At 36.1% G+C, this 27,609-nt stretch overlaps 1 protein-coding gene and 1 long non-coding RNA gene across 2 annotated transcripts; one reads left to right on the top strand and one right to left on the bottom strand.

Moving 5' to 3' along the window:
- Window positions 1-139: 139 nt before the first annotated feature.
- LOC144017475 (uncharacterized) lies at window positions 140-8,103 on the bottom strand. The gene is made up of 2 exons (XR_013283191.1): window positions 7,878-8,103; window positions 140-1,409 (listed from the first exon to the last, which is right to left on the bottom strand). It is a non-coding gene; the product is annotated as an uncharacterized LOC144017475 (long non-coding RNA).
- Window positions 8,104-14,385: 6,282 nt separating this feature from the next.
- Window positions 14,386-27,364, top strand: slc39a13 (solute carrier family 39 member 13). The gene is made up of 10 exons (XM_077519091.1): window positions 14,386-14,614; window positions 16,634-16,993; window positions 20,017-20,124; window positions 20,345-20,487; window positions 21,604-21,717; window positions 22,762-22,851; window positions 23,609-23,659; window positions 23,774-23,906; window positions 23,981-24,080; window positions 25,320-27,364. The coding sequence occupies exons 2-10, from the start codon at window positions 16,672-16,674 to the stop codon at window positions 25,393-25,395; spliced, it is 1,137 nt and encodes a 378-aa protein (XP_077375217.1). The 5' UTR covers window positions 14,386-14,614; window positions 16,634-16,671; the 3' UTR covers window positions 25,396-27,364.
- The last annotated feature ends 245 nt before the right edge of the window (window positions 27,365-27,609 follow it).

The following is a 27,609-nucleotide window of genomic DNA, read 5'->3' as shown; positions in this document are numbered from 1 at the left end:
CGGTCAAGAAAATGAATGAATGAATGAATGAATGAATTAATGAATGAAATGTTTAGTGTGGCAGATATGGGATGTTGTTAACGTATGTTCTGTGTTTGTGAGGCCTCTCAAAAGTACTGACAACTTGACTGAAATGATGTCGGCATAGTTTACTGTTGACTTTTATTCTGAGGGATCCAAGGAACACCAACAGCAATAATCCCACATTTATCAGCACCTTGACATGACAACTGTCAGCTTAATGGATCATTTGGGCAAGTGCTCACTAGCACAGCACATTTATTATGGAGAAGCTTTATATATGAAACATTAGCCTTTTGGCTGCAGAGACAACACTTTAAAGTGGACCTATTATATTTGCAATCAAGCTTTTACAGCCCAAAACTTGGTGTGTGCTACTGTTTTATCTACAAATTGATGACTGTGAATGAAACAATATTTTTTTTTCCTCCTCATCAAACCTATGCCTATGTGATAGTGACAAAATTATTGTTTATGCTTATAACTGGCCTTTGTATGACTAACTAAAATTCATAACAAGAAGTTGGGTTTCAAATGCAAAGATGACCATTGGAATGTTTATGAAGCAATAACAATGATTGCTTTAAATGTCTAAAATATTTTAATTACTTTGAATATCAATTCAGTTGTAGCATCATTTGGTAAATGGAATGATATTATTGGACATTTAGTAACTGACTAACTATTTTTTGGTTTTGTTTGTAAAATAAGCAAAATACTAAGTCTGCTGCAAAGATGATGAAGTGGAGTAAATTCCAAATGATATATGAGGGCATCAAGTGATGGGCTCAGTATAACAGCAAACTCATGGAAGATTTCTGTTGTTGCTCCAGATGTGAGTCATCTTGGCTTGGGACAGTCAGCAAGTCTCTCTAAAGAGTCAACTGACAACTGTAAATTGAATTGAGAACATTTAGTTTGGAGAATTGTCAACATTATACAAATCATACACTTTACAGTACGTTTTGAGTTTTGAAGATCCTTTCAGGCAAGTATTTTTTTAAATCCGTAATTCTTTACAAAATATAAATTCAATAAACACATACATTAACATATCCAATAAAAATGATGTCACTAAAAACAACAAATAGTTCAATATTGTTCTGGTATACATTCATAAAATACAGTAATAGCACAATTCTATCCATAACAGCATCTTAATGAATCATTTCTACTGTAGTATATGTAAAGTGTCTTCAATGTGGACTGTGCAGAATACAAAGCACAACAACAGAGGCATAATGGCAAAATGAGGAAGTGGAAACTTTTCTTTCGGATTCGGTTCTATGAATGTCTTACAAGGAATCCATGTACTTTTCACAATGGTCGGACAATCCTGACTTGAATAAGAGTTGGATGTCTTCTTAGATTGTTTTTCTTCTCTGTTACTGGGGAGAGGAAGCAAAAACAAATGCAACAAAGGTTTAACTAAGTTCAATATAATTTCCAAACAACGACAACAACAACACAATCAACATAGCTTCAGTCCTTTTAAATTGAGAGCAATAACTGGATTTTTAAGTTTAAAGAATATTACAAATAAGAACTCAAGTTCTTGTGAATTTTTTCTGCCCCCCTTTAAAAAAAAACAAAAAAAAAACATTTACATTGGGAAAATAAATTGTGAAAGTCAAATAGACAAAAATGAAAACAAATTCTTACATTTTTGTTGTTGTTCTTGCACTACTAACTATTTTTGCACAGTTAAATGTGCTACCTTTTGAGATTAAAAACCATACACGAGTAAACGCGGGCAGGCTGACAACAGGGTAATGTAAATAACAGTGTTGCAAAAAGTTTATTGTAGGTTTGTGAATGATCAATAAACAATACTACTGGCAGAAATAGTGGGCCCCAGAATATAATTTGCTTCGGGACCTGTAGGTCGGTTTTGTGTATAAGTATATAGAATGACTATAGTAGGTCTCAGGCAAAACACCGTTTCCACAAAGCTCACAATGTCATCATTGCGTTTACAATATAATCAGTGTAATCAATAATACAGTGTCTGATTTGTTGACAAGACCTGTATTTTTCAGCCAGACTCAGTTCACAAGGAAAATATATGCTGAAAACATTTCATTCCTAATACAAGTTCGTTGATATTTCTGCTTCTTCCCCTGACTCCAACACAAAATTTGGCATTTAAGGCTTATGCAATGGATTATATTTTTTTCAAGCACAATATAAGTTACACTGACATACTTCTAGCTTGGTAGCAATAGCTGCGACCAAGCATTGTTTTTGTTTTTTCTTGTTCTCTAAAATATGTACTTCTCTGTTTTCAAACAAAATTACAAGATTAAGCTCTCTGATTGTTGCATCATACAAACAGTTGTGTTACCCTTACCCTTGTAGGGGGGGCAGTGTGGAGGTGTTATTGTTATCACTAGCTTAGTACATTCATTAAAATGATGATATGCATATATGTGAGAAACAGCCCATATATCACATTTGATCAGTCACTGCGATTGACATTTAGTAACAATTTCTATCTATCGTCAATGTTCAGTAAATAGTGTCCTCTTTTTGTTTTTTTGTTGTTGTTTTTTTTACCCTGTCAGTCAACAAATGTATGTATGTTATGGCTGTACAGTAGTGATATTTCAATATATTGTTACACTCTGTTGCAATAAATATATCGATACACTGACGGCAGCTCTTGATATTTTATGACAACACAACAAGGTGTCACAAATAATTGGATTTCCCCCGTCATTCAGACGTCAAGGAAACTGGAAATACACTCAACATAACACGCCGCCTACGCTAACGCTAACTTCTCAATAAAGCCTTACCAAATAATACCTTGACGCCAATGCAATAGCCTTCGTGGCTTTTACTTTGAAGTAGGCCTGCGTGATGACGTGACCCCTTTCGACATGTTGGCTTAGCTACATATCAAAGGTTTTATTGAAATCACAAATTTTCTACCAACATTATCACAATGTCATCCCGAAAGTATATTTAATTGCTCATTTCTGATCCTAAGAAACCGCTAGTTACGCCATCATTGTATGATACGGTGCAAGTCTCCGACGTTAGTAGCTAGCAGCTAGTGTTAGCATTAGCAACGATTGCCTGGCTGGTACGGTGGACCTGAAGTGCAAAACAAAAAAAAAGGGCTGGCAACGGTTAATGAGTGACTGCAGTTTACCTGGCTTGCTTTCTTTGTTTTCAATATTTCTGGACCTAGGCTACTTTGTAATTGACTCTCATGTTTAAAGTAAGGTCATGTGCCTTAAATTGCACTTTGTCTTTTTCATTATTTTTTTAAAAAAAGATAATGGAATGTTGTCTTCATTTATTTTATAAAACACCTTTGCTATTAAAATTAAATAATAATAATAATAATAATAATAATAATAAAAATAATAATCATGATAATAAAAATCTACTCAAAATGTCAAACATATCCGGTTAGATTTTAGGAACACAACTTTAAGCAATTAATACCTTGTTATTTTATAACCATGGACCATGAATAAAATAAATGGTCCTTTGAGGTTACATGAGTTTATTTAATTATTATTTTTTTTATTTAATGGGCAAAAGTATTTTATAAAATAAATGAAGACAAAGTACTATTTATCTAGTTTTGGGTTTTTTTTCTGATCAGAAAAAAACGATCTGTGACTCAAATCCATGATCTGTTTCAAACCGTGACTGACTTTTGTGATCCTTTGCGGCCACCGTCAGTACTTAATCTCTCCTGTCTTTTTTGTGGGGGCTCTAACCCCCTAATTGGCGGTAAAGCAGCGGCGAAGAACAGGTGTCTAGACACTAATGATAAAGTAGAACAGATGGAAAGTTTCCACTGTCACTCACATACTGAATATTGTGATATATTGTTGAGAAAATTCTGCCAATATATCGAATATCGTAGATATCACGTAAATTATCATTAGCGCGGACCACATATCATTACAGTATCAAATCTTGAGCTACCCATATCGTCTCACCCCTACTGTAGCCTACAGATGTGTTGTTTTTCATGGTGGATTCTAAATGTGCCAGTAATGGGCTGTGGGATCATTATCTGCATGAACATGACATGACATATTCTTACTTAACAGATTGTGTTTGATTGGATGGATGGAAAGTTTTCATCAGATCATCAAACCTAGACAAGCGCTACTGTTGGCACACAGTCACCGTGGTGTGAGCGGTTTGTACTTCAGAAGGTCTGTGTTTGTGTTTATTTTAGCATTTGGCCAAAAAACTACATTTAACAAAGAGAGGGAAATGTGGACAAGAAGTCAGTTTTGCAAAATTGTCAAGTCATCTTATATAGAGTTTTTTTTTTAGAATTGTACATGTGGTTTTTACTTCCCCCTAATGTGATATTCAGTTAATATAAGTGTTGACGACTGACCAACATTTTGTCTTAACAGGGAATGACTTTTATCTCGACGGTGTCACCCAATGCACCCATAGCACATGACTTCTTGGATTTTTATCCAAATGCACATTAAATATTTGCAGCCATGGCTGGATTGGCCGTCGGGCATAGCGGGCATATGCCTGATTTAGGGGCAGATGAGATGCAATTAATTAATTAATAATAATAATAATAATAATAATAATAATAAAACAGTACATTGAATCAATCAACATCATTTTCAAAGATATACAGTAGTCAGAAGTGGCACTGGCTCCCAATGGGTTCATCTCATTCCACTAATTACAAGGTCATCGGTCTTCTCTCCTTTGTTTACAAACTAGCACCCCCTACCAGAAATTCTAACGAAGAGGGCGGGGACTAACAAAGGAGCATTAAAATGTTTTTGGGGTAATGAGACGATTGCTCCTCGATGTCGTCATTTGATGGAGACGTCTCCTCAAGATGACGTCATGCAATTGACGCATCTCAGAAATGCACCATCTGCGTGTCAGAATTGATTACTATCACTACAAATGTCCTCTTTATGCTTTATGTTACAAGTGTGATTAAATTAAAGTCAAATACTAATCGCTAATGTTACGCATCACAACTTTGCAGACGCGTCTCCCATGCCCGCTCCACCACAAATGCATGCAGTGCATATTGAAAGATTAAATTTAATAACCCGGTAAAGTCAATTTGGAGATGTTATTCCCTATACATTATTATGTTTGAACATAATTGGTGAAAAGTCAAAGGATGTATAGTACTTAATTGCTGACTATGTATCACCATTTTCAGTTGATTTTTTGAGTATGGATGAAACGGAGCCCAAGTACACATTTGGGTTTTGTGGCATGAGTCAGCTCCACTCCTCCACTATACACTGTAAGTAGGCTAAGCGTCAGTGGCTATCTGGCGCAATTGTAAGCTACTTAGTAACATTAAAGTGAAAAGGACATGAGATAAAATCACCCGAGAAGCATTTTTATGAAAGAGTTCAAGTACAAATAACATGATTCAATGATTTCTTTGCGAAACACGTGATGAAACGGCCTTTTACACTCTTCACTTGCAAGATGCCGATGAGGAGCTGTCAGTAATTTGGTGGCTCTGTTTGTATTGTTTAATTGAAGCAGTCTCACCGACTGTACACAAAAGCCATGGACGCCATAGTGTTTAATGCAGTCTGATGTAATGAAATGTAGGGACACAATTGAGGAGTGAGCTTTATCATCTTTTATGCTGCCAAGTAATAAGGATTGTTCGTAAAATGTTCTTAAAATCACATAATTCTGCCGCGCTCCACCTGGTGCTTGGGAGACAAATTAATGCAAAATTCTTCATTCGTTAGCAGCAAAGCTAATGGACAAGTTCTTTCGGCTAACATCTTGTTGCTGTTATTCGTATCTGGCAGCGTTACACACAGTGTAATGCTGAAATGGATGGAATAAAGCCCTATTTGAATAACCATATGATATCCTGGTCCATGTATCGGTCTTTTTCACATATCTGTCAAATGATTACATTTTTTTTTAAATCAGATTAATCGCATCTTACAATTTTGATTCATCGTGATTAATCAGTTATTCAAAAAAAGGCTTTTTATCAACATTTTTGCCCACCAAATTTGAAGAGCACGTGTTATGTGTTGATTCTTTCTACATTTAATGTTATGAGGATGTTTTCAACATTTTTTGATCAACTGCACGCCCTCATCCTCTTTTTTTTATTTTTATTTTTTATAATAATTACTGCATCATTTAAAATGAAAAAAAAAATAATAATGACTCCAAAATTTGGCTTGAACAACTATTCTGAATGTCATATGCAAACTTTTTCTATTAAATGGTTTAATGTCATACAGTTATGATATGTAGTTGTTTCGGTTATGTTTATTGACGTGGTTTGTTGAATAACATTTGAGCAAGACCAATTAAAACCTTTAAGAAACACTTGTCGTACATTTTTTTTAAATTTCCATTACTTACAGTGGTCATCTTAAATAAGTACACCCCAACAGGTTTGTAAGAACACCTTTAGTTTCCTTTCAGAATCACGATTTTCTATGGGATACTATACTACAAAATACTCCCACAAATTAATAAAGATTTGTTAATTATACACAAAAATTGTAGTTTTCGTCACAAATGTATGAAAGCACATTTTTCACACATAAGTAGACTCCGAGAAAAAGACTAACAACGTGTTAATTCCAGGCCTAGTAGACATGTTGCTTTCCATAAAAGTCATGGAGGTCACAGAAAATACTAGATGTCGTCGTTTTTGTTGTGGGATGAATTAATTTTCCCATTATTTAATTTGATTCAACTAAGCATTTTGCAATCTATGCATGCAACCTTACTTTCATTTTGTGAGTTAAGTGCATATTCTACAGAAAACATTTTGTCAAAATTTTGATTGTTCTTATGTTCATTGAGATATTGAATAAAATCTTTCCATTTTTCAAATGGAGTGCACACTCATATACTAAGCACTGTGTATGTATTTTTTCTGACTATGAGGCCTCTTATGCAGCTCTCAAAACGGTCACTTTGCAATTGTCAAATGACAGCAAAATTGCAAAACCCATGAAGCTGACATCGACACTTTTTATCACGAACGTTCGGAGTCTCCCGAGTTGGAGTTTCAGAAGCTTCGCATGCAGCGCGGGATCACGAGATTGTGCCCACGCAACTTTGCATAGGGGAATGACACGCATGACCACTGACTGAGGAAAACAGGATACAGGCAACGTCGCAACAGGAAGTGTTGCGCTCCTCCTCTGCAGAACATCAGTTTAGCCAGACTGAGTGCTGGTTGATGTCCAAACTCTGAAAATCCTGTGGTAGTGCGCATATTTCGTAATCGCCATTCGCTCAACATTTTCACTTAAGAAATGTAGTTTAAAGAAAAAAAAAAAGAATGTTGAAAGCATATAAAAACTTGAGTTAACATTATTTTTATAGAACATTTTTATATTTTTTGTCACTGCTTGGCCTCGTCTAGCGTCATGCATGCGGTTAAACCCACATGGAAAATGTCTCATTGTGACACTGTATTGTCATGCGGTGACATTTTCGAATGGTTTGATATCACTATGGTGCATGGAGGATTATTGGTAAATAAACTTATGTTTGATTTTGACTTGTCAAATTGAACATAAATTATACACACTGACTTTAAATTTAATGTACTGTATCTGAAGTTGTCACTCATTTTGTTGCGTGTTAAATGTCATTAAAAGTATGATGTTATACTTAAGCAACAACAACAACAACAACAACAACAATAATAATAATAAAACAGGTTAGAAAAAATAGTGTAAATGTTTGTAAAGTGAGTAAGATGTAAGTTAAACACTACAAATGCGATGACAATAGAATAGACAAAGTAATACTAAAAGATCCGAGTGCCCCTCCAAGGTAACGCCCCCAACCTGTCTTAAAGAACAAAAGTTATTTGGTCTTACCAGTTTGCTGTGTAAATCATCCAGCGGACAGCTGATACGTTCCCACAAAAGTCACTACGTTAACTACTGGAAGCAAATTGTCAAAGGTGGTTGAAAAATGCAGCTTTCTATATATCTCTGAATTAGCAGGGGAACTAAAAACTTCCTTAATTCTGCCAATTTAGGTTGAGTACCATAAGGCTTCTTCTCCTATTTCTTCTTCTTCCTTATTAAAACAAGAAGGTGACAAACTTCCTACAGAACATGTTTCAGGCTGTCAGTCCACAGTCAACCTCTGACAGTATTACTGGTTAACTTTACTACACACTAAATACAGTAGATGCAACTTTAGTCTACACTAGTGTTAATTTTATCCGGCATTTTTAAATTTAGTCTCAGTTTTAGTGCAGTTTCAATTACGCTTGTTAGTTTTTATCAGAGTTAATCTATCCCATGCCATTTTAGCATTTTAGTCTATTTTTAGTCTAAGAAAACGCCATTTTATTTGTCTAGTTTTAGTCAACAAAAACTGTCAAAGCTTTAGTATAGTTTTAGTCAGGACAATCATTTTACTCATGTATTTTTTTTTTTGTCAGCAGATTATGTTGAACATTTCTGATCTAAAACTATTTCATGTGCAATTTTCTCTTACCTTTTTTGATGAAAAACAACTTGACACACAATTACAGTATATTAACAAGTGGCTACTATGGCTCCATGCTACGAGCTAGTAAGTTAGCAAGCATTAGTTAGTGGTTAAATTAGCATTATAGTTATTGGCTTTTTTTTTGTGCTAAAATTAAATAATTTTCATCTCATTTTTGTTCATAAACTAAAATGTCCATAGATTTTAGTCCAGTTTGTTTTTTTTAAGTGAAGTACTTTTTTGTCTCGTCTTCATTCGATTTAGTCTTATTGTTTATTAATGAGGGTTTTAGTCTAGTCTACGTAATTTAGTTTTAGTCCGGTGAAAAATGTGCATTGATGAAATTATTTTTGTTTAGTTTCTGTTGACAAAATTAACACTAGTATACACAATATAGTGCACATAGAAGTAAATAGTGCAATGGCGGTGTGTGTATGTGTGTGTGTGTGTGTGTGTGTGGGTCATGTAAATAAAATAACTGTTTAATTTTTTAATTTTTATTTTTGGGAAAGACATAGTTTTATGATATGCATAATCTTTTCCAGTTCATGATGAAATTAACAACGAAAGAATGATACAACAGGAAAAAAAATTATCAGAATTAGTGCGAGCTAGTAGTAGTAACTTTAAAAACAAACCAGCTAGTTGTATTGCCATCAAATTGATACCTCATCCATAACTTGCTTCATGGCCTAAAATACCAACTGGACGATGTTTCATTTCTGTGGGTGGACAGCACACAATGAAGAGCGCTGTTGTTGAGTGACACTCAGCAGAGGTTTCAGTGGCCATTATTTGTTTCACAATGACATGGAACAGTTGCCTGACATGCGTTCCTGGGGACATCCAGCTCTCTCACTTCTTATTCCTGATTCCTCATTTTCTCTGGACTCCACGACACGACACCAACCCTCAGCCAAGGCCGTGGATATTATTAGACAATTGTGAATCACGCGGCACATGGACGAACAATCATGCACAAAAAAAACAAAAAAAAAGATGAACCAAAGACTGCAAAAGCAAGTACAGGCTGCTGTTCTAATAAGTTATTTAGTGCATTTTAACACACTGTTTCCTGTTTACTTGATGGTCACCTTGCAAGAACTTTTTAAAAAAAATGCACATTTAGAAATGTATACCATATAAGGCTTTCAGCACCTATCCCTCTAAACAACCAACTTCCTCTTTTTTTTTTCATGTTGCTTAAGCCAGACAAGGATGACTCAGTGCGGATATTAATCATGTGTGCGTGCGTGTGCGTGTGTGTGTGTGCGTTCTTTTTACTGCTGTTTTTATCTTCATATCTCACTACATCAAGTCAGAAACTTTTTTTTTAATTAGAAGAAAATTGTTAAAAACATTACAGGTGAAAGAACATGAAGACATATGCTCTCAAACTGACTCTAAATGCAATGGGGATCTATTGCTTCAAGTTTTGCTATATTGTACATATATTATATTATATTATATTATATTATATTATATTATATTATATTATATTATATTATATTATATTATATTATATTATATTATATTATATTATATTATATTGTATGTACAGTAGCATGAATGAAACTTATTGTAGTTGAGGTTGCTAATGAATCATTTTAATGATACTGTACTGACTGTATCTTGTCTGCTCTCAGTATGGTGAATTGCTATTGCATACACCACCTAGTGGCCTAGTGGCAATTATCAAGTAACTTGCTCACAGGGCAAATTATTTCTATTAGTAATTGATACAAAATTGTCAATCAACTATATTATATGTGCTTCTGAAACAAATGTTCAAATAAGAAACCTGCTGACGTCTCCAAGTTATTGCTCTGATCACCCGCTGACAGCAAATCACATTTTGTCCTCAACAATAATAATATAATGGCTCATTCTACAATAGGAGATCGAGCAGACATGAAGGAATTATTACATATCAAGTGGGTCCACAGAAAAAACTCTATACAATATATTGATAAGATTTACAGCATAATTTATCCAGTCACATCCAACTTATTGTTCAAGTAGCAGAAAAATACCAACAATGTGCTTGCTATTTTTTTCTGAAATCATTTTAGTATGTTCTATTAGGCTAATGATAATACTCTAATTTCCATGCACTCCACTAATAAAATAAGCTATTTTTAAATGTGTGCATTTGTGCAGCTTCTTTTGATCATACTATACATTCATATGCTGCGTTTTTGGGAGAAAGAAAATATTTCAAACAAAATTTGAAACGGTCTTTGTTGTGATGGGAACACATATCAACAGTAATGGAAACTGATAGAGATATGTTTTGGAAGCAAAATACAAGTCAACACAAAGTACAGCAGAAAAGGTACAGTTATAAATGGTAAACAATTATCTAAAACAACAACAATTCCTTAGGGCAGTGTTTCCAAAACAAGATAAATAAATATTTTAAGTTATTTCATAATCTCGTCAATAAAATGACATGTATGGGGAGACAAGTGTTTTGTTCCTGAGGTTTAAAGTTGAAATGCTGTCTAAAGGGGACTTATTCAAATTAGCTCCAGTTTTGTTTTGTTTTTTGTGGTGAGCAGGTTATTTATTTTGTTTCCATATTTTTTAATTCATAGTTCATATTTATTTTCCACGCAGCATATTATTGCTATGCTTGAGTTCAAATGAAAACAATGCCTGGGAATTAAGTATTAAAATTATAGACACAACATAAAATGATTTTCATTTTATAATAATGTTACATTGTACTTATGGAGAATCATCAACATGCATGTGTGAGGGGATGCTCATGATCTGACTAAAGTGTTCGGGAGTACACAAGAAGAAACAAGGCTGGGAACAAGTGCCTGAGAGAAACAAGTGGAGTGTGTATGAAAGCATGCTGATAGAGCTGATGACACATGAATAAAAAAAACAGATACCCCAGTCAAGTTGTCTCAACATGTTTGACATCATTTTCATAGTCTAATAATAGGCAAAATGAGAGTTAGGAGGGAGAATTATTTTTGCACATGTAATTATCATAATATCATATAAACTAATCATCATCTAAGGTAAAGGTTGTCTTTGCGTCAGTCACAAGAAGGAGTCATGCCATCTCGCCTATGACAAATCTATTTTTAACTCTGCTTTTCTTTGCATTATGTTCATTTCAGTGGATTGTGACATTTTCTAGGTGTGCTGTCCCGTGTTTCCAAAGTCCTGTCTCCCTCTGTTGGTAATTGTTTCTCATGTTTGTTGGACTGCTTGAGTCTGTTACATCAAGTTGACCTCCACTTCCCCATTTCAAGGCATTGATGGGAAAACGGAGCAATATTGTAAAGTTTGATAAATATCTGGTGTTCCCATTTTTGTCTTTTGTATTTGTGAAAATAATTCCCCTGGTTAATTTGAATGCGCGTTGATATGTTGGGGTGGATGTGACGTCACCACATTGACAGACTCTCACTTGCACCCATTAGTTACTACTATTGAATGATACACCAGATCACAAAAAAAAAACAAAAAAACTCTGTTATGTGATATGTTGTTGTGTTACCTGTGTTATTTTGTTATGTTTAGTGTTGTTCCGATACCATTTTTTGGCTCCCGATACCGATACCCAGCTTTGCAGTATCGGCCGATACCGTTACCATACCGATACTTAAGATTTTTTTTTCCTCAACATGAAAAAGCTGTCCTGCCATTGGTTCAGAGCATTCAAGGGCCAATAGGATATCTTAGATCGGCATGCAGTGAACATGTCACATATCAGTGAATGTTGTGCACCAGCAAGACACAAAATGCTGCATCTAAAATCCTATATTAGCGTTGGAATTAATGGTATCGGCATGTTACTTGTGAGTAGTCACCGATACCGATACCACTGTTTTAATGCAGTATCGGCACCTCTGCCGATACCAGTATCGGTATCGGAACAACACTAGTTATGTTATCTGAAGGAAGTGATTCACATCAGACAATTCAAGACTATTTTTGAACTGAAACAGTTTTGAAAAGTGCAATGTGCCGAAATTCCTCCTTGACCACTGTGCAACTCCAGGAGCAGTTGGAAAAGATCTTGATCTTGCGTCATTTGGTAATTGAGCGAGAAGAGGCAAGAGTTAATGAGAATAATGTGCCTGCTCACAATGCCATACGCATACAACAATTCCTGACCAACAACATCATTATTCTGTGCAGCAGCAACATCACAACCTCACTACTCAACCAACACAGCTGTGTGTGATTCCCCCCTGCTCTTTCCCGGGCCATCGAGGGACTCTGAATTAAAAGATGTAGATGACATCAAGATGGCCATGACAACGCAGCTGTGGAGGGTCCTTCGAGGGGTGCATGAAGGTTTGGCAGAGAAGGCTGGGAAAGTTTGTAAGATTCCATGGGGATTATTTCAATTATTGGATTTGGAAATATATATTTTTGTGACACAAGTTCTGGAATTTTTCTGACACATTTTAAAGCTTTGTAAACTAGAAAAATTGGAATAATAAATTATGGAAGGAGCTAAATGAAGAACTTTTGAGCATCACAGGCTAAGAAAGATGCGGAATTGGTGCAGATTTGTAATGGACACAACAGAGAAGAAGTGATGGGTAGATCTGATAATCAGGAACGTTACTTGAGGGACACATGTTGATGGACTTTGCCAAAAAGATAGCTGGCTGTAGCGAACATATTCTTCCAGAAGAGGAGGTAGAAGCCCACATGCATATTACATCTTGTGCAGACAATATTATCTGAATCACAAATTAAACATGTTTAAAAAAAAACCAAAACAAGTGTCATACAAAAACCCTTTAAGACTTTGTACTTCACAAAAGCAAATGACTGCATTACATAATCTTCCCAAGCTCTTAGAACCAAGAGTGGTCATTCACCACTCAAGTCGGCTACGACGAACTGCAGTCAGGTTGAGACCCTGATGTGGATGACGAGCATGCAGATGAGCTTCCTTGTAACAGTTTCTGACAATTTGTCCACAAATGTCTCGGGTTATGCAAAAAGATTATTGCAGCAGCTGTTTTGGGTGGGTGGTCTCATTCTGTGACTCTCAGACAATCTTGGAGGTGAAAATGCTGGATGTGAAAGTCAACGATGGGAAAACCAGGTCAAGAAAGTAAAAGTGACAGGTGCTTCTCGTAATGAATTCGTTTACCTGCCGGTTGAGTACAAATAAACACCTCTAGCTAAAGCCAAACAGTGGCAGGGTTTTTACTTTTACATATAGCCATTCTTGGGTGTTTTTGGCTGTGTATGTTATCATATTGGAAGACCCATGACCTGAGATTGAGACCAAACTTTCTGCCAAAATGCCTCGATATTGTGTGTGTTCTCAAACACATACTGGAATATGCTACAGGTATCTTGCACAGAATCAAGAAAGAAACCTTGTGTCAGATGCAGCAAAGCAGTCCTGCAACATAACCTCCATATTTAAAAGGGAGTCGGGACAGTGTTCTTTTCTTGGTATACTTCATATTCATTCATTCATTTTCCTAAAAATAAATAAATAAATAAATAAATAAATAAAATAGCAAGACTGCGAAAATGAATATTGACATGACAAGCCACAACGTTTCTGGGAGACCTTTGCACAGATTTGAATCTATTCTACTTACAAGAACTTTTACTTTTGCTATCCTTTTTTCTATATGTCTGGAAACCTATCTAGCCTACTTTACTACGACTTTACAGTAGATTGTATTAATTATTTTTTACTGAATAGTGGATTGGTCATTGTGCTAACGTGACTATGTTGTTATTAAATGTGACGCCATGGGACTGTTTTGCATCTTTATTAAAAAAGCACTCGCCTAGCTTAATAACTAAGCTACGCATGTGTTCCTTGGGTGGAAATGTTCCAAAGTGTTTTGCTTTGCTTTGCTTTGTGGGGCGTGATCATCCTCTTCTTATACTTCCTCCCCTTTTCCCCCTCCAGGAACCTCATACGTGGCTCCTGAAGGAAGAAAAAAAAAAAGGCTGTGTGCTCCGTGAATGCAGCTGTGGCCGGACTGTTCCTTCCTTTGGCTGCCAGTCGCGGATCCTGTCAAGTGCGCAGCGCAATGCAGCTTCCATGAAGTTGGCCTGGATGGCAGGGACACTCTGGTGCAAAGACTGCTTAAACCATAAGGTATTGTTGGAACTTAAATCGGTTATAAGCCAGGTCACTAACTTAGTGCAAGTGATGCTTGTGGAGTTGTGGTAGTGCCGCGCACTGATTTAATGTGACGACGCTAAAGTCTTTAGCATGCAAGTGTTTTTGTCGAGCTAGCGTTAGCTTGCTAACTTTTTTTGTGCATGGGTCGGTGCTAGTTTAGACTGACTGACGCTGACAGAAAAGTATCATTGCTAATACTTATTTGGCACAGCGGATGTTTTTTTTTAGTAAGCATGTTTATGTTTGTTCATCTTTGTTACTCGATCTGCATGTTATGTTATGTAATCTTTCCCTGAAACTCCTTTGACGGTCGGTACACAGTGATGAGCACAGTCAACTTGATTTCATTTGCATTGCCAGCAAGTTTCTATTTTCTTCCCGACTAAATAGTTTAAATAAAACTATTTTAACTCAGTGTAATGTGAAAGGATGATGAGGGGGTACAACTAGCAAACTGCGTCTGGAACTGTATCTCCAAATGTTTATAATAATAATAATAATAATAATAATTCCCCATAACCGTTAATAAAAGTGCTTTAAAATATTTGTACTGTAAATTCATTATCAAAATACTGTACAGCTACAGGCAACTTAAATACTGGCCTGAAGAATTTCCTTCTAAACAAAGTTTTGCAATAACTACTTTTAAAATAGAACTGAAAAGTAAGATGTGTGTAAATTCATTATTTCCTAAACACACAGTCATTCATCAATCCACTTTCCATTTACCCAGAATGCTCTGTTAACTTCAGCTTCTGTTGATGTCCGTTAAAATGGAGTCAAAGACAGAAAGAGGCAGAGATGTGTGCATCCTTCCTGACCCTCATCCTAATCATTGAACCAGGGATTTTATGTTAAAATATCAACTTTTCAAACTTCTGCTTAGACATTCCTCTGTTGAGTGAAGACACGTTTCCTGGCCAGGCTAAACAGCCTCCCAGCAGGGGCCCTGGGTGGTGTAACTGCATAGTGTTTGAGTCAAATGTTCTCTCTCTTCATCCCTAATGAAGATGGCCTTTGTCCTACACTAGGTGGGTCAATCAATGTGCAACCACGCCAAGATAGCTTTTGTTGTGTTCAGTCCACATGTCAGCAGCAGTAGAGACAAAAAATAACTTTCTGCATGGGTGGAACAGCTCCTCCTCTCATTGGTATTTTAGTAATTAGGGCTGTAAGGGAAAATGCATTACTGTTGCTAATGGGAAATTATACACAACAACACACCTGCCTATTAGCGCATTCATCTCTCTGTCACAAGTTTTTGTAGAACTAGCTTTTGCTGCTAGTGTGGTGTGACTCCTCGTGGCATTTTAGTCCAATCCAATCAAATTTTGAGCATGTTCAAAAATTTCTCTGCAGCAAGAACGGTTTAGGGACATTGAGCAGATGGTCTTAAAATTTGCTTCAAATAGGCTTAAAAAGTTTTCTCTTGAATTTAACTTTCCTTAAATGTGGTTTGTCACTTTTTTTTTTTTTTTGTTTGTTTTTTTAATACTCACGACATCCACATCTGGCCTAAAGTGGAACTGCAGCTTCTGTATCAAGCTTGTGCACGAAATTAACTCTTTACAGTTTTTTGGAGTCTGAGCTGGAGCTGTGCTTGAAGCCGGCACCACATTTATGTTCTGGATTGAACCAATCATCATTACTTGTGTTTCTGTCATCTCTGCCTCCATTTTGGCTCAAATCTGAATGACGCTGACAAGCAATTACCATCATTGCTGTATTGATTCTTTTGATAGGTATTAAAGGCAGTTTATTCTGGTCCTGACCAAAATGTATAAAAATAGAACATTTTGTGTATTAGCCTACTCATCACATTATGGTATTCCCATATTTCTCTTGCTTTTTCCTACAGTTTTTGTTTTTCTGCAGCATTTTAGACTGTCATATTCTTTTTGGTTTGAACTTTTTCACAAAATAAAGGACTGATAATTGAATTTCAATTTACACAAGTGGTGCTAACTTCTTTATATGTTCCTATTGTTCCAGAATTACCTGTTCCATATGTTCTTTGGCCCACGGGACGGATGAGAACCGAAGGCTGTCGGAGGCCCATCTGGGCTGTCTCTATGTTTATCATAGTCACTCTGCTGATGCTGACCTCTGAGGTTGTGTCAGGCCAGAAGATGACTCAAACAGCCATGGCTCATGCAACCGCCACGGCTGCAAGACCAGGTCCTAACTTCACCGATGACCTTCAAGGCCTCCAGGCCCTTGCAGACTTCCTCGCTAGTGAGCATGCTCATGTTTGGGTCTTGTCCCTTGTGGGCTCAGTTGTTGTAGGACTCAGTGGGATTTTCCCCTTGCTCGTCATTCCAATTGAAGCTGGAGCAGCCCTTAAAACAGAAGGTAGGACGTTTAACATAAGCTATTTATCATGTTTTGCAGTAGGTAGCAAGATGATTCTATGGTGTGTAGTATATTGCAAAATGTGTCATGTAATATTTAAACCTTTTTACTAGGGGTGTTAAAAAAAAATCAATTCGGCGATATATCGCGATACTACATCACACGATTCTCGAATCGATTAAAAAAAAATCGATTATTTTTTATTTTTTATTTTTATTTTTTTTAAGAGCTCAGAATTGTTCATTCGGTAGTCTTACTGATTCAACGTCTTATCATCATTGCCTTTTTTTTTTTTTTTTTTTTTTTTTGTGTGTGTGAATCGATTTTTAAACTTCCATTTTTAATGGAAAAATATTCAACAAAACGTCTGACTTCGGGTTAGGATTCACACCTTGAGCATGGAAGAATGTTATATGAACGTAACATTAAGCCTTAATATTTTATTTTAATGCTGTTCAAACATGAAACAGATTACAACCTCTATAAGACTGAAATTTCAGATAAAAAAATAATACATTTTCATATCAATCTTACACTCTACAAGCTTACTGATTGGTATTTTCTAAATTTGAATGAAAAAAAATCGCAACAATCGACTTATAAATTCGTATCGGGATTAATCGGTATCGAATCGAATCGTGACCTGTGAATCGTGATACGAATCGAATCGTCAGGTACTAGGCAATTCACACCCCTACTTTTTACTGTTACCCTTTGTCAATGAACATATACCACTTTTTAGACAGAGTACATATTAAAGTACACTAGTACTTGTACTGCATTTAACCATGCCAAGTGATGACAACTTGATCATGTCAATTATGAGGAAACTGTGTTTTATTTTTTTTAAATATTGGTTCAGAAACACAAAAACTTCTTGATTATGGCATAAGTTTCACTCAAATGTCATTACTGACATATTAACATCCACTTGCATTCTTTTGAAACAGTCAGGCCACAAATTTTGCTAATTTAAGTTATAAAGTAAAATTGTTAGGGTCGCTTCCACTAGGGTGACCAGATGTCCTGGATTAAGAGAAACCCAGGGCAGTCCTGGTTTTGAGCCTACCGTATTGATTTTCCCCACTTTTACGCTCGTCTTGTTCCAGTGTCCCTGTTTTGTTTTTGTTTTTTTGGGGGGTTTTTTGTTCCCCCTCAGGTCCAGTCAGCAAGGTGTATGTCAATTGCACAGTTGTCAAAACGATCCATATGATAAACCAATTAAAAAAAAAATGAGTAATTACATTGCCACAAAATTGGGACAGAGCAAAAAAGGATGGATAATGGTATAATAGTGAGTACATTAACTTGTTTTGCGCTGTAGAACTGTCAACCAAGAAAACATTTAGCATTAGCTAAAGTAATTCACACAACCACCATATCCAGGTTGACTAGTGACTGAATTTGTTGTTAATAGTTCCTTACCAGGTGAGAATTTATTGTATATTTGATTTTCAGTTAAATAATAGTGTCCTAGTTTTTAATTTTGAAAATCTTGTCAACCTAGCTTCTACTGTATTTACTCATGCTGCATCACCCATAGGTTTTGGTGTAAATGCCAAATAGATGAATGTATACAAAATCTAGCTGATTTGTTGTGTACCTCGCTCTCAGCACAATATAACAGTGGTTTACAGATCCACAATGTGTTTCACAATGCACATATACGGGAATTCAAGTGGGAGGAACGATTCTCGAGTATGGTTGAACCAACACAAGAGTCTATTACACTCTTTACTTATGTTTATCTCTTCATAACTGTATGTATAATCAAAACTTTGTATTTTGTCTACCGCTATTTTTGTCCTTGCTGATGTGGCATTTCCTGACATTTTTAGCATTTTTCCTTCTTTTTTTTTATTGGCTATAAACATGGGCACATCATTGGAAACTGTGAACTGTGACTGTGAACCATCAGCTGATATTGAGCTGGTTGCAGTTCCCTGTCCAATGTGACAAAAGCACAATGTAAGGCTAGGTTAGAATAGAAAACCATAGAAAACTGTTGAACCTGGTTATCTATATGCACACAGTACAGTAATAATGATCTCTTGTACACTGTGCTTTAATCAGACACAAGCTAAGTCAGTTTGAGGCTTGCGGCCTCTTCAGGTCATCTCCCATCACACTGTGGTTTTATTTTAGGCTTTTTGATTTTCAAGTGCAATTTGACTAGATTAGTTAGTCATTTCCAGGGACCCTTCAAACAAATAATACAGTGGGGGGAAAGTACAAATCTTTCAAGTCTTTAGTTGCAAAGGCTATGCAGATCAAAATTGAAGACTGTTTCTTTGTAAGTGGTTGGAGGAACTAATTATTTTTCCTACTGTACGTGTAGGTGAACCATTTCAATTAATTCATATCCATTTAGTAGGGGTGTGAATTGCCTCGTACCTGACGATTCGATCCGTATCACGATTCATAGGTCACGATTCGATTCGATACCGATTAATCCCGATACGAATTTACAAGATTGTTGCGATATTTTTACTCAAATTTAGAAAATACCATTCAGTAAACTTATACATGTACACTGTAAGATTTGTATGAAAATGTATTTTATACACTTATAACTATGAGCCACTGTATTTAACAAACAGGTTTAACAACATTTTTCATGTTTGAACAGCATTGAAATAAAATATTAAGGCTAAATGTTCCATTAATATAACATTCTTCCATGCTTAAGGTGTGAAAGTTAGAAGTTTTGTTGAAAATGTTTCCATCAAAAATGGATGTTAAAAAATCGATTCGGCTGCCTATTGAATCGATTCGAGAATTGCGTGCTGTAGTATCGCGATATATTGCCGAATCGATTTTTTTTAACACCCCTACCATTTATATACGATAATTATCACGATATTGTGAGGAGATATAAAAAGCTCACCATAATGTATAAAAACAAAAAAAACGTGTTTTTCCTCATAATCGCGATATCATAATGTTGCCATTATTTTAACATCCGTATTTAACGTTCTTTCCATCCTGCTGTATAATTAATGACTCCCTTTTATTTTTCTCAGCTGGACACCAGAAGCTAAAGAGGCTTTTGAGCTTCGCTATCGGGAGTCTTCTTGGGGATGTATTCCTTCATCTCCTCCCCGAAGCATGGGCGCTCTCTGGCTCTTCAAGTGGGTCACTTTTCCACCAGCACCATTATGTTCACTATTATACCATTCCTAATGTTGAGTCTAATATTTGTAATATTTTATTTTCTTACTCCAGATTATTAAGTCAGTTTCATTTCAATGTCCTCTAACATAGGATAGTGGCTAATGAAACATGCTTGTTATACTCGAAACTTGTTACTACAATGTTCCTCAAAATAAAGTTTATCTTCTCTTTCTCCAGCCAGCAAAGAAAAACACTACACAAGCATGGGCTTGTGGGTAATCACTGGTTTACTGGTGTTCCTTCTTCTCGAGAAAATGTTCTCAGACCAAGATGAACAAAAAGATCCACCATTGCATTCAGATGTGAATTTTAACTCTACTGTAAGTGCTGTGGCTCATCCTCAATTGCATTTCACATAAATATATTGTTCAAATGCATTCATCAGCACAATCTGATGAGAACTGATATTATAGTTCGTAACTCATATTTCATTTATCCTCGTTTTCTTTGCTATGTAGTGCATAGTTCACAATCCTATTTGTGCTGTATGAGTTTGAGTAGCGATCCTTTCTTTCACTATGTTTCATTGGATCGTTTATAATTTTGGGAAATGTGCCACTGTGATGTTGTGACAAAGACATGCACAGTTGTCATCTGAATGCTGAAATATATCAGCAATTTTTTCCCCTCACACTTTAAAATATCGTCGCTGCTATGTGAAAAACACTTATGTCAAATGGATTTACATTTTTAGGATGAAACTGAATGCAGACAATCAAAAATATAACAATAAAAAATAAAATGGGTGGAAAAATGGACATGTTTTTCAAGTCCACCCCCTTCCCCTTTTTTATGTCAATTTTTTTTCACCTTTTTTATTTTTACGTTTTGGGGATGAAACTGAATGCAGACATCCCCAAAACTTAAAAATACATAAATGGGAGAAACAATGGTTGTGTTTTTCATATGAAAAAAAATAATAATAATCAACCCCCCCCCTTTTTTAATTTTTATTTATTTTTTTTTTATCTTACGTTTACGTTGGGATGAATCTGAATGCAGACGTCCCAAAAACGTTTTATTAAAAAAAACGTGTTTTTCACATAGCAGTAACGATATATTCTAATTTCTCAACATCTTTAATAGAAACTGCTCCAAGTTAAGACATTCTAGAACAAATTAATTCAATTATGTATTTATCATGTTTTAGCCGACTCACTAGTGGCCTTTTGATATCCAGTCTCTTCACGAAAGAAATCTCTCAATGAGGATGATAATGCATTCACTCCCAATTACTTACTGTCTAGCGCTGATTGTTGCCGTCTGTGGAAATAGTCGTACATTCACACAACTGCTTTAGTTTTTCCGTCAAACTGTTTTCGTTCAAATTGACTGAAACACTACATTGACATTTGGTATTTGGAAAAGACATTTTCCCCCACTGGGCAACAATTAATGGTGGATCATTTTACCTTCCTCCCCCCTCTTGTACACAGTCAAGTTCAGTTTGCAATGGAAAGGCTGATGTGGTACATGCAAATGGCTCTCATACTGAGTCACAGAAATCCTCCAAACACCAGAGTTTCCAGGGAACTACAGAGAAAATCATGGTACGTATGCTAATAAGTAAACATTTACAGTTACATAATCTTGTATGATGTCACGTATCATGGCTTCATCATGGTTTTGTGCGAGTTAAACTATGTGAAAAAGTGTGGTCTTCCTGAAAGTTAAGCCTCTGTATATCCAACTTTCAATGTTGTCTTACCACATCAGCTATACATATGCATTGAAATTAACTCATTCACTGCCAGTCATTATAGAAAATTTTGACATTTCCAATACTCACGTGATATTACATTCAATAATTATATATAAACCGAATCTACCAAATAACAGAATAGACTCCCTACTTTTTGTCCCGCCCCGTTCTTTTATAATTGACAGCAGAAAAATGTAGGTTTGCCAAAATACAGCCATTTCTCCCATGGACTCTGAAACTGTGTTTATTTCATATAAAATGGGGCAATGATGTCATCTACCGGTGGTTGGGCATCAGTAAAGTTGTTTCCAAGTTTGATATTTACAGTGGAGCATGCTCAGATTCGCCCCCATTTAGCACCGCTCTAAAAAATACAATTGACAAGTATACTTGTCAAAGGCAGTGAATGAGCACAAAATCACTGTTAGGCAAATAAAGACAGAGTATAGACTACAGTCTCTACTCTTTCAGCACCAGAATTGTTTGAAATATGCACCTGCATGACAGTGGGTGTGCTGCTCATTATTTAAGGTGTGGTGACATGCATTGATAGCACAATGACAGACAAAGGTGCTTGTGTTTTGTCATTTAAATGTCGTCATTGTTATTTACCTAATCTAGAGGGTGTTTAATAGGAACTCCCTTTTTCCATTGCACTCCCGGCTCACTTGAGTGGAGCAACTTGTGTTTTTACAATTCAAGCATCTGCTATTCAAGTCATAAAGACAGAGCTGATCAATCACCATTCATACGTATATTTTTCCACCACAACAGCTAATAGCCAACTGTAAGCAGGTCATTTCCATTCAGAGGGAAATTCTTCTCTTAAGCAAGTTGTAGCCTTAAATTAAACTTGAAGATGCATGACCTCAATAACTGAACTATATTTCAGACAAGTGGCTACCTTAACCTGCTGGCCAACTGCATTGACAACTTCACACATGGATTGGCTGTCGCAGGGAGCTTCCTTGTCAGCAAGAAGGTGAGCGAGAAACTGTGCACATGTAATACAAATATATGGATGTTTTTACTGCTTGTATTATTTTGACTTCTTGACCACAATATTTAATGCTTAATAACTCATGCTTGTAAACAATTCATAGACACTAGCCGGACACATTTTGCTACACTTGCTTAATTGAATGTGACTATTGACTAAGGAAAAAATATGTCTATTTTATTTTGCCGAAATAATTTCCCTATGATGTTAATGGTTAAATTTTTTGTGTTTCCTGAAAAATCAGAAAAAATGACTTAGGCGATTGTTTTAAGAAGGGGTCTGATATATTACATCATCTGTAGTGTTTTTTTTTTTTTTTTTTAATCAAGCATTATTATTATTATTATTATTATTATTATTATTATTATTATTATTATTAGTTTTTGTTTTTGTTTTTTTTCCATACACATTCGTCCTTATATAACTCTTAAATGGGCTGTCAGCCGAAAGACGGCCTGGTATCCACTGAGTACATGACCATATATCATAGCTGGAACAAGACGAGTCCAGCTGGTGTGACATAAGGCTATCAGCAGGAGCTATGGATGTATGTGCCAGAGAGGAAGTTAGCTAGATGTCTCCAACATGCACACACACACGCACGCACACGCATATGTGGCAAGCTATTGCCATATTACACGTAACATGAATGCTATGCTTAAACGACAAGAGGTCATTTTCCAGAGTCTTGCTTCAAAACAGTTAAAGGATTTTCACTAATATAATACTTTGCTTGCAGGTTGGTTTTCTTACCACCTTTGCCATCTTGCTCCATGAAATCCCACATGAGGTGAGATTCTTGGACCAGTTTACTCACATTTGCCTTAGAATGGTGAAGTAAAGACCCATGACTGGAAAGTGAAGTCACTGAAGGTTTATTTCGTCACTGTGTCTTTGTCCACAGGTGGGAGACTTTGCCATTCTGCTCCGAGCCGGGTTCGACCGGTGGAGCGCTGCCCGTCTGCAGCTGTCCACCGCACTGGTTGGTGTCCTGGGGGCTTGCTTTGCTTTGTACGCTCAGTCACCAAAAGGCACAGGTAGAATGTTTTCCGGATTTCTGAATACATTGCATCAAACATCACGTGAACTACAGCTGATCTTCCATGCCTAGAAAATGCCACTTGCTGGATCCTTCCATTCACCTCTGGAGGTTTCCTCTACATCGCTTTGGTGAATGTAGTTCCTGACCTGCTAGAGGAATCCAGCTTAAGGTATGATGAATACTACATTGACTAGGGCTGGATGATTAACCAAAATTTCATTGTGATTCCGATTTTGGCTTCTCTTGATCATTAAAACGTATTGATCGAAGAAAAACGATGAATTTCCCCTTTCCATTTACAAGTTCCCAATGTTGTGAAAGTATCTTGAATGTGCCATGTAGCTTGAAGCAAGCCTGAAGCTAATCAGTGCGAGTCCCTAATAGTCCTTTAAGCTGTTTAATGACACTCCAGTTGGAGTTAACTGTAAAACTAAACAAATGATCAGGATAATTGCATACACTGTGTATTTAAATACAAAACATGCTTCGTTTTGAAAACATCGCTAGCCTAGCGCTAATTTTGGAGCATTCAAATGCTAACCGGAAGTTAGCATCAACTTCAACAGTAATAATCCTTCAAATAACGAATATTCACACACAAATACTGTGGAAACACATGCCCACAGGTAAGATAACACTACTCAAAGGCACAAATTCTTCCCAATCTGTAAAATACAAGTTATTTTAATAGAATTCAATCGCAACTTTCTTTTGTTCTCACTGTAAGCGTGTACACCATGGATGCACGGCACTGCACTGCCCCTTGAGGCCAAAACCGCCAGTATTTATTTTGCAATTATTGTTTTTGTACACAAGATTTTTTGTATTTTTCTATTTTCTTATTTTAACTTTTTTGTAGTTTAAAGATTCACATAATTCTATTTTCCTCAAAATTCCAGGGTACAAATATATCCAAGGACCTTTTTTTTTTTTTTTTTTTTTTTTTTTTTTGCCAACACATTTTTTTTTTCCAAATGACATAGCACAAAATACAATCCCTGAGATAGACCACTAAGTCTTGTGAAAATAAGATAAGATAAATATGATAAAGATGGTAATGTAATGGTTAAGTTTGAAAATGAAAGAGGTTTGAATTTCATATGATTTTATAAGATTAGGTTATAGTTGTACTTGACAAAAAGAGTAGTATTCAAGAATAGCGCTCAATGTGAAGGGATGAATGGGCGTAAGGCTGTGATCATAGATTGGAGTCGTTGAGTTTTAGTCGTTGAAAAAATATTCAGTTTTAAAATCGGTGAATAATCATTTTATTAATCATGATTCCAATCTCAATCAAAAATAATCGTGAATATCATTGTTCCCCTACTCGTCCAGCACTAACATTGACCACCAATAAAATGTGTATTTCACGTCTCTGATTTTGTTTGTTAAATGTTTTGTTTTGAAGGCACTCCCTACTTCAGACTCTACTCATTTTCTGTGGTGTGGCGGTCATGGCTCTTCTGTCGACAGTCGTCGTTTGAACATCGAGGGCTGGCTGCTGTAGTACCAAACAGAAAGACTAGAACCAAAAGCAAGCAGGACATCCTCAATACGTCCTATCGGATATTCATGAACGCTTCCGACCCGTCTGGATTACTGTCATGCGTCATGGTATGCCTAAACAAATATCTTAACAAAAATTGCACTTTATGAGTCAATGACAAACTCAATGTTTTTATTCGACCTTGGACAATGTGCCAGCTCCAAAAAGCAAGGGAAAGATGATGATGTCTATGGATTTCTGTTATCAAGTTGTCTTAAGATATGCATATTTATCAGACAATCCTGTTTTCCACATCGGGTTGTGATGCTATATATAATTCAATCCAGTAGAATCCACCATTTTTAAATATATTATGTATTTATCCCCCAAAAAAGAGAATTTCTGCTGCATATTTATTAAAAAAAAAAAAAAAAAAAAGGAAAGAGCACACAGTAAAAGGTGGCCCCACTGCACCTGCAACATTTCGAGTTGTTACACCAGCGTCACCAAAGAACATTGTTTACATGCCTTCATAAGACTAATCACACCTTTTAAACATGATTAGCAGCCTTGTGAAAAGGCTGTTATGAACCACACAGGATAATTTCGTTGTCAGTGATCTGCACCTGCGTAAACAGCCGAGTTGCATTACGACACAAGGTGAAGAAACCGATACCTGGATTCACCCCTGCTGCTGAGGAAAAACCCGCCCACCGTATGTCAATGCTCCTCAGATCCTATGTACAAAAGTATCAAATGGAACTGAGGGGAGTCATGGAGATGGTGTGGTGACGCCGGTCCCTTTTCTACAGCTCGTTTGGCAAGCATGTGTTGCCATAACGACTCCGCCGCAGGTCGTCTACTTTAGTCATCAGCCTGTGAGGTGTGCATTGTCTGTGGGAGGCTTTTCAGTCACGGCACACAAGGACAACAAACAAACACTCCACATTTGCTGCCAAATTTGCATAAAAATTAAAAGCAGTGATAAACTGACACGCTGCTTTGTTCCCATCATGCACTTGACAAATATTTTGTCACAGGTTGATGTTTGAATATTTTGGTACTACCAGTTGTTTAGCATTTGTTTTAGCTGATAATTTATTTAAGACATTATTGTTTAGAGTTGAAGTTATTTGTTATAAATTGGCCATTTTTCAACCTTTTGTGACAACTAATTATTTGGTGGATTCCCAGCTGAAAAATTAAGTTGTAAACAAATGGCCATGATTCAGGTGTTCTTAATTGTTGTGCCTTTATCAGCCACTACAGTTTATTTGAAATAAAATGGGGTGCAGTTGAGGTTTTACAGCAATATGGCATTTACCAGCAAACATTAGAGCTGTTTTTTAATATCTATGTCATGCTTACAAGTGCCTACATTTTCGGGGGGTTGAAAGTATTTGGACAATTTTCATAATTTTAAAGAGCGATATTTTTAATACTTATATGGTCCACACCATATTCTGATTTTTCTTTCTAGTGAGGCTATACCAGTCTTTCACAGCAACCATCTTTGTTGGTATTTGGGTTCTGCTAGCTTTGCTAGCAGAGGACTAGCTAGACTAGCTAGGCTCTGCTAGCTAGTCTTCTGTAAGAGAATACAAGGTACGGTTTCACATGATGTGATATGAGCATACTTTTCTCTTAATGTCATTCAGATCCAAGTTTATCTTTGTTTCATCTGTCAAATAGGATGTGTTACAAGGCTGTGTGTTATGTCTCATCTGGTTTTCTGCTTAGGAATGGTCCTGCTGGTTTGCACCTTTTTGAAAGGTATATCCAGGAATGGGTTTGGTGTTTACAATATCCATCTTCTCCAGAATAACATTTGTAATGCTTGTTTCCCCCCCATCAAAGAAAGGACTCTATTGTGAAGTGTAAAGAAATTTAAGACTGATGGTAAAAAGAGGACCAATGGCATCTGCATGTTTCTCATCCAATAAAACATTAAATTACTGGTGACGAAATGGAGTGCAGCCAGACCGTTTATTTCAACATTTTTCTTTTCCCAAAAATACATTGTCTTTTTTTTTTTCTTCTCCCATTTTTTTTGTGTGTCTAAGTCATGTTCATAGTGAAAAGATTGCAAAGTTTTGCTTGTCATGGGCTCAAATGCTGGATGTGTTCCGTTTAAGGTGCTTGATTAATGAATCTTTATTGATTCAATGCTTTATTTTGGGAAACGGTATTTTGTGTATGCTTTGCATCACTG

This window comes from Festucalex cinctus, chromosome 4, assembly GCF_051991245.1.
Source record: "Festucalex cinctus isolate MCC-2025b chromosome 4, RoL_Fcin_1.0, whole genome shotgun sequence".
Lineage (NCBI taxonomy): Eukaryota > Metazoa > Chordata > Actinopteri > Syngnathiformes > Syngnathidae > Festucalex > Festucalex cinctus.
The sequence above is the reverse complement of the archived record's forward strand: the minus strand, read 5'-3'. Positions and strand labels throughout refer to the sequence as shown.

Excerpts from the sequence above, each read along its gene's own strand:
- slc39a13 (XM_077519091.1), top strand. The coding sequence starts at position 16,672 with ATGAGAACCGAAGGCTGTCGGAGGCCCATCTGGGCTGTCTCTATGTTT. Across the intron at positions 23,907-23,980 it reads TCAGTCACCAAAAGGCACAG|AAAATGCCACTTGCTGGATC; the intron begins GTAGAATGTTTT and ends TTCCATGCCTAG. Across the intron at positions 24,081-25,319 it reads CTAGAGGAATCCAGCTTAAG|GCACTCCCTACTTCAGACTC; the intron begins GTATGATGAATA and ends TTTGTTTTGAAG.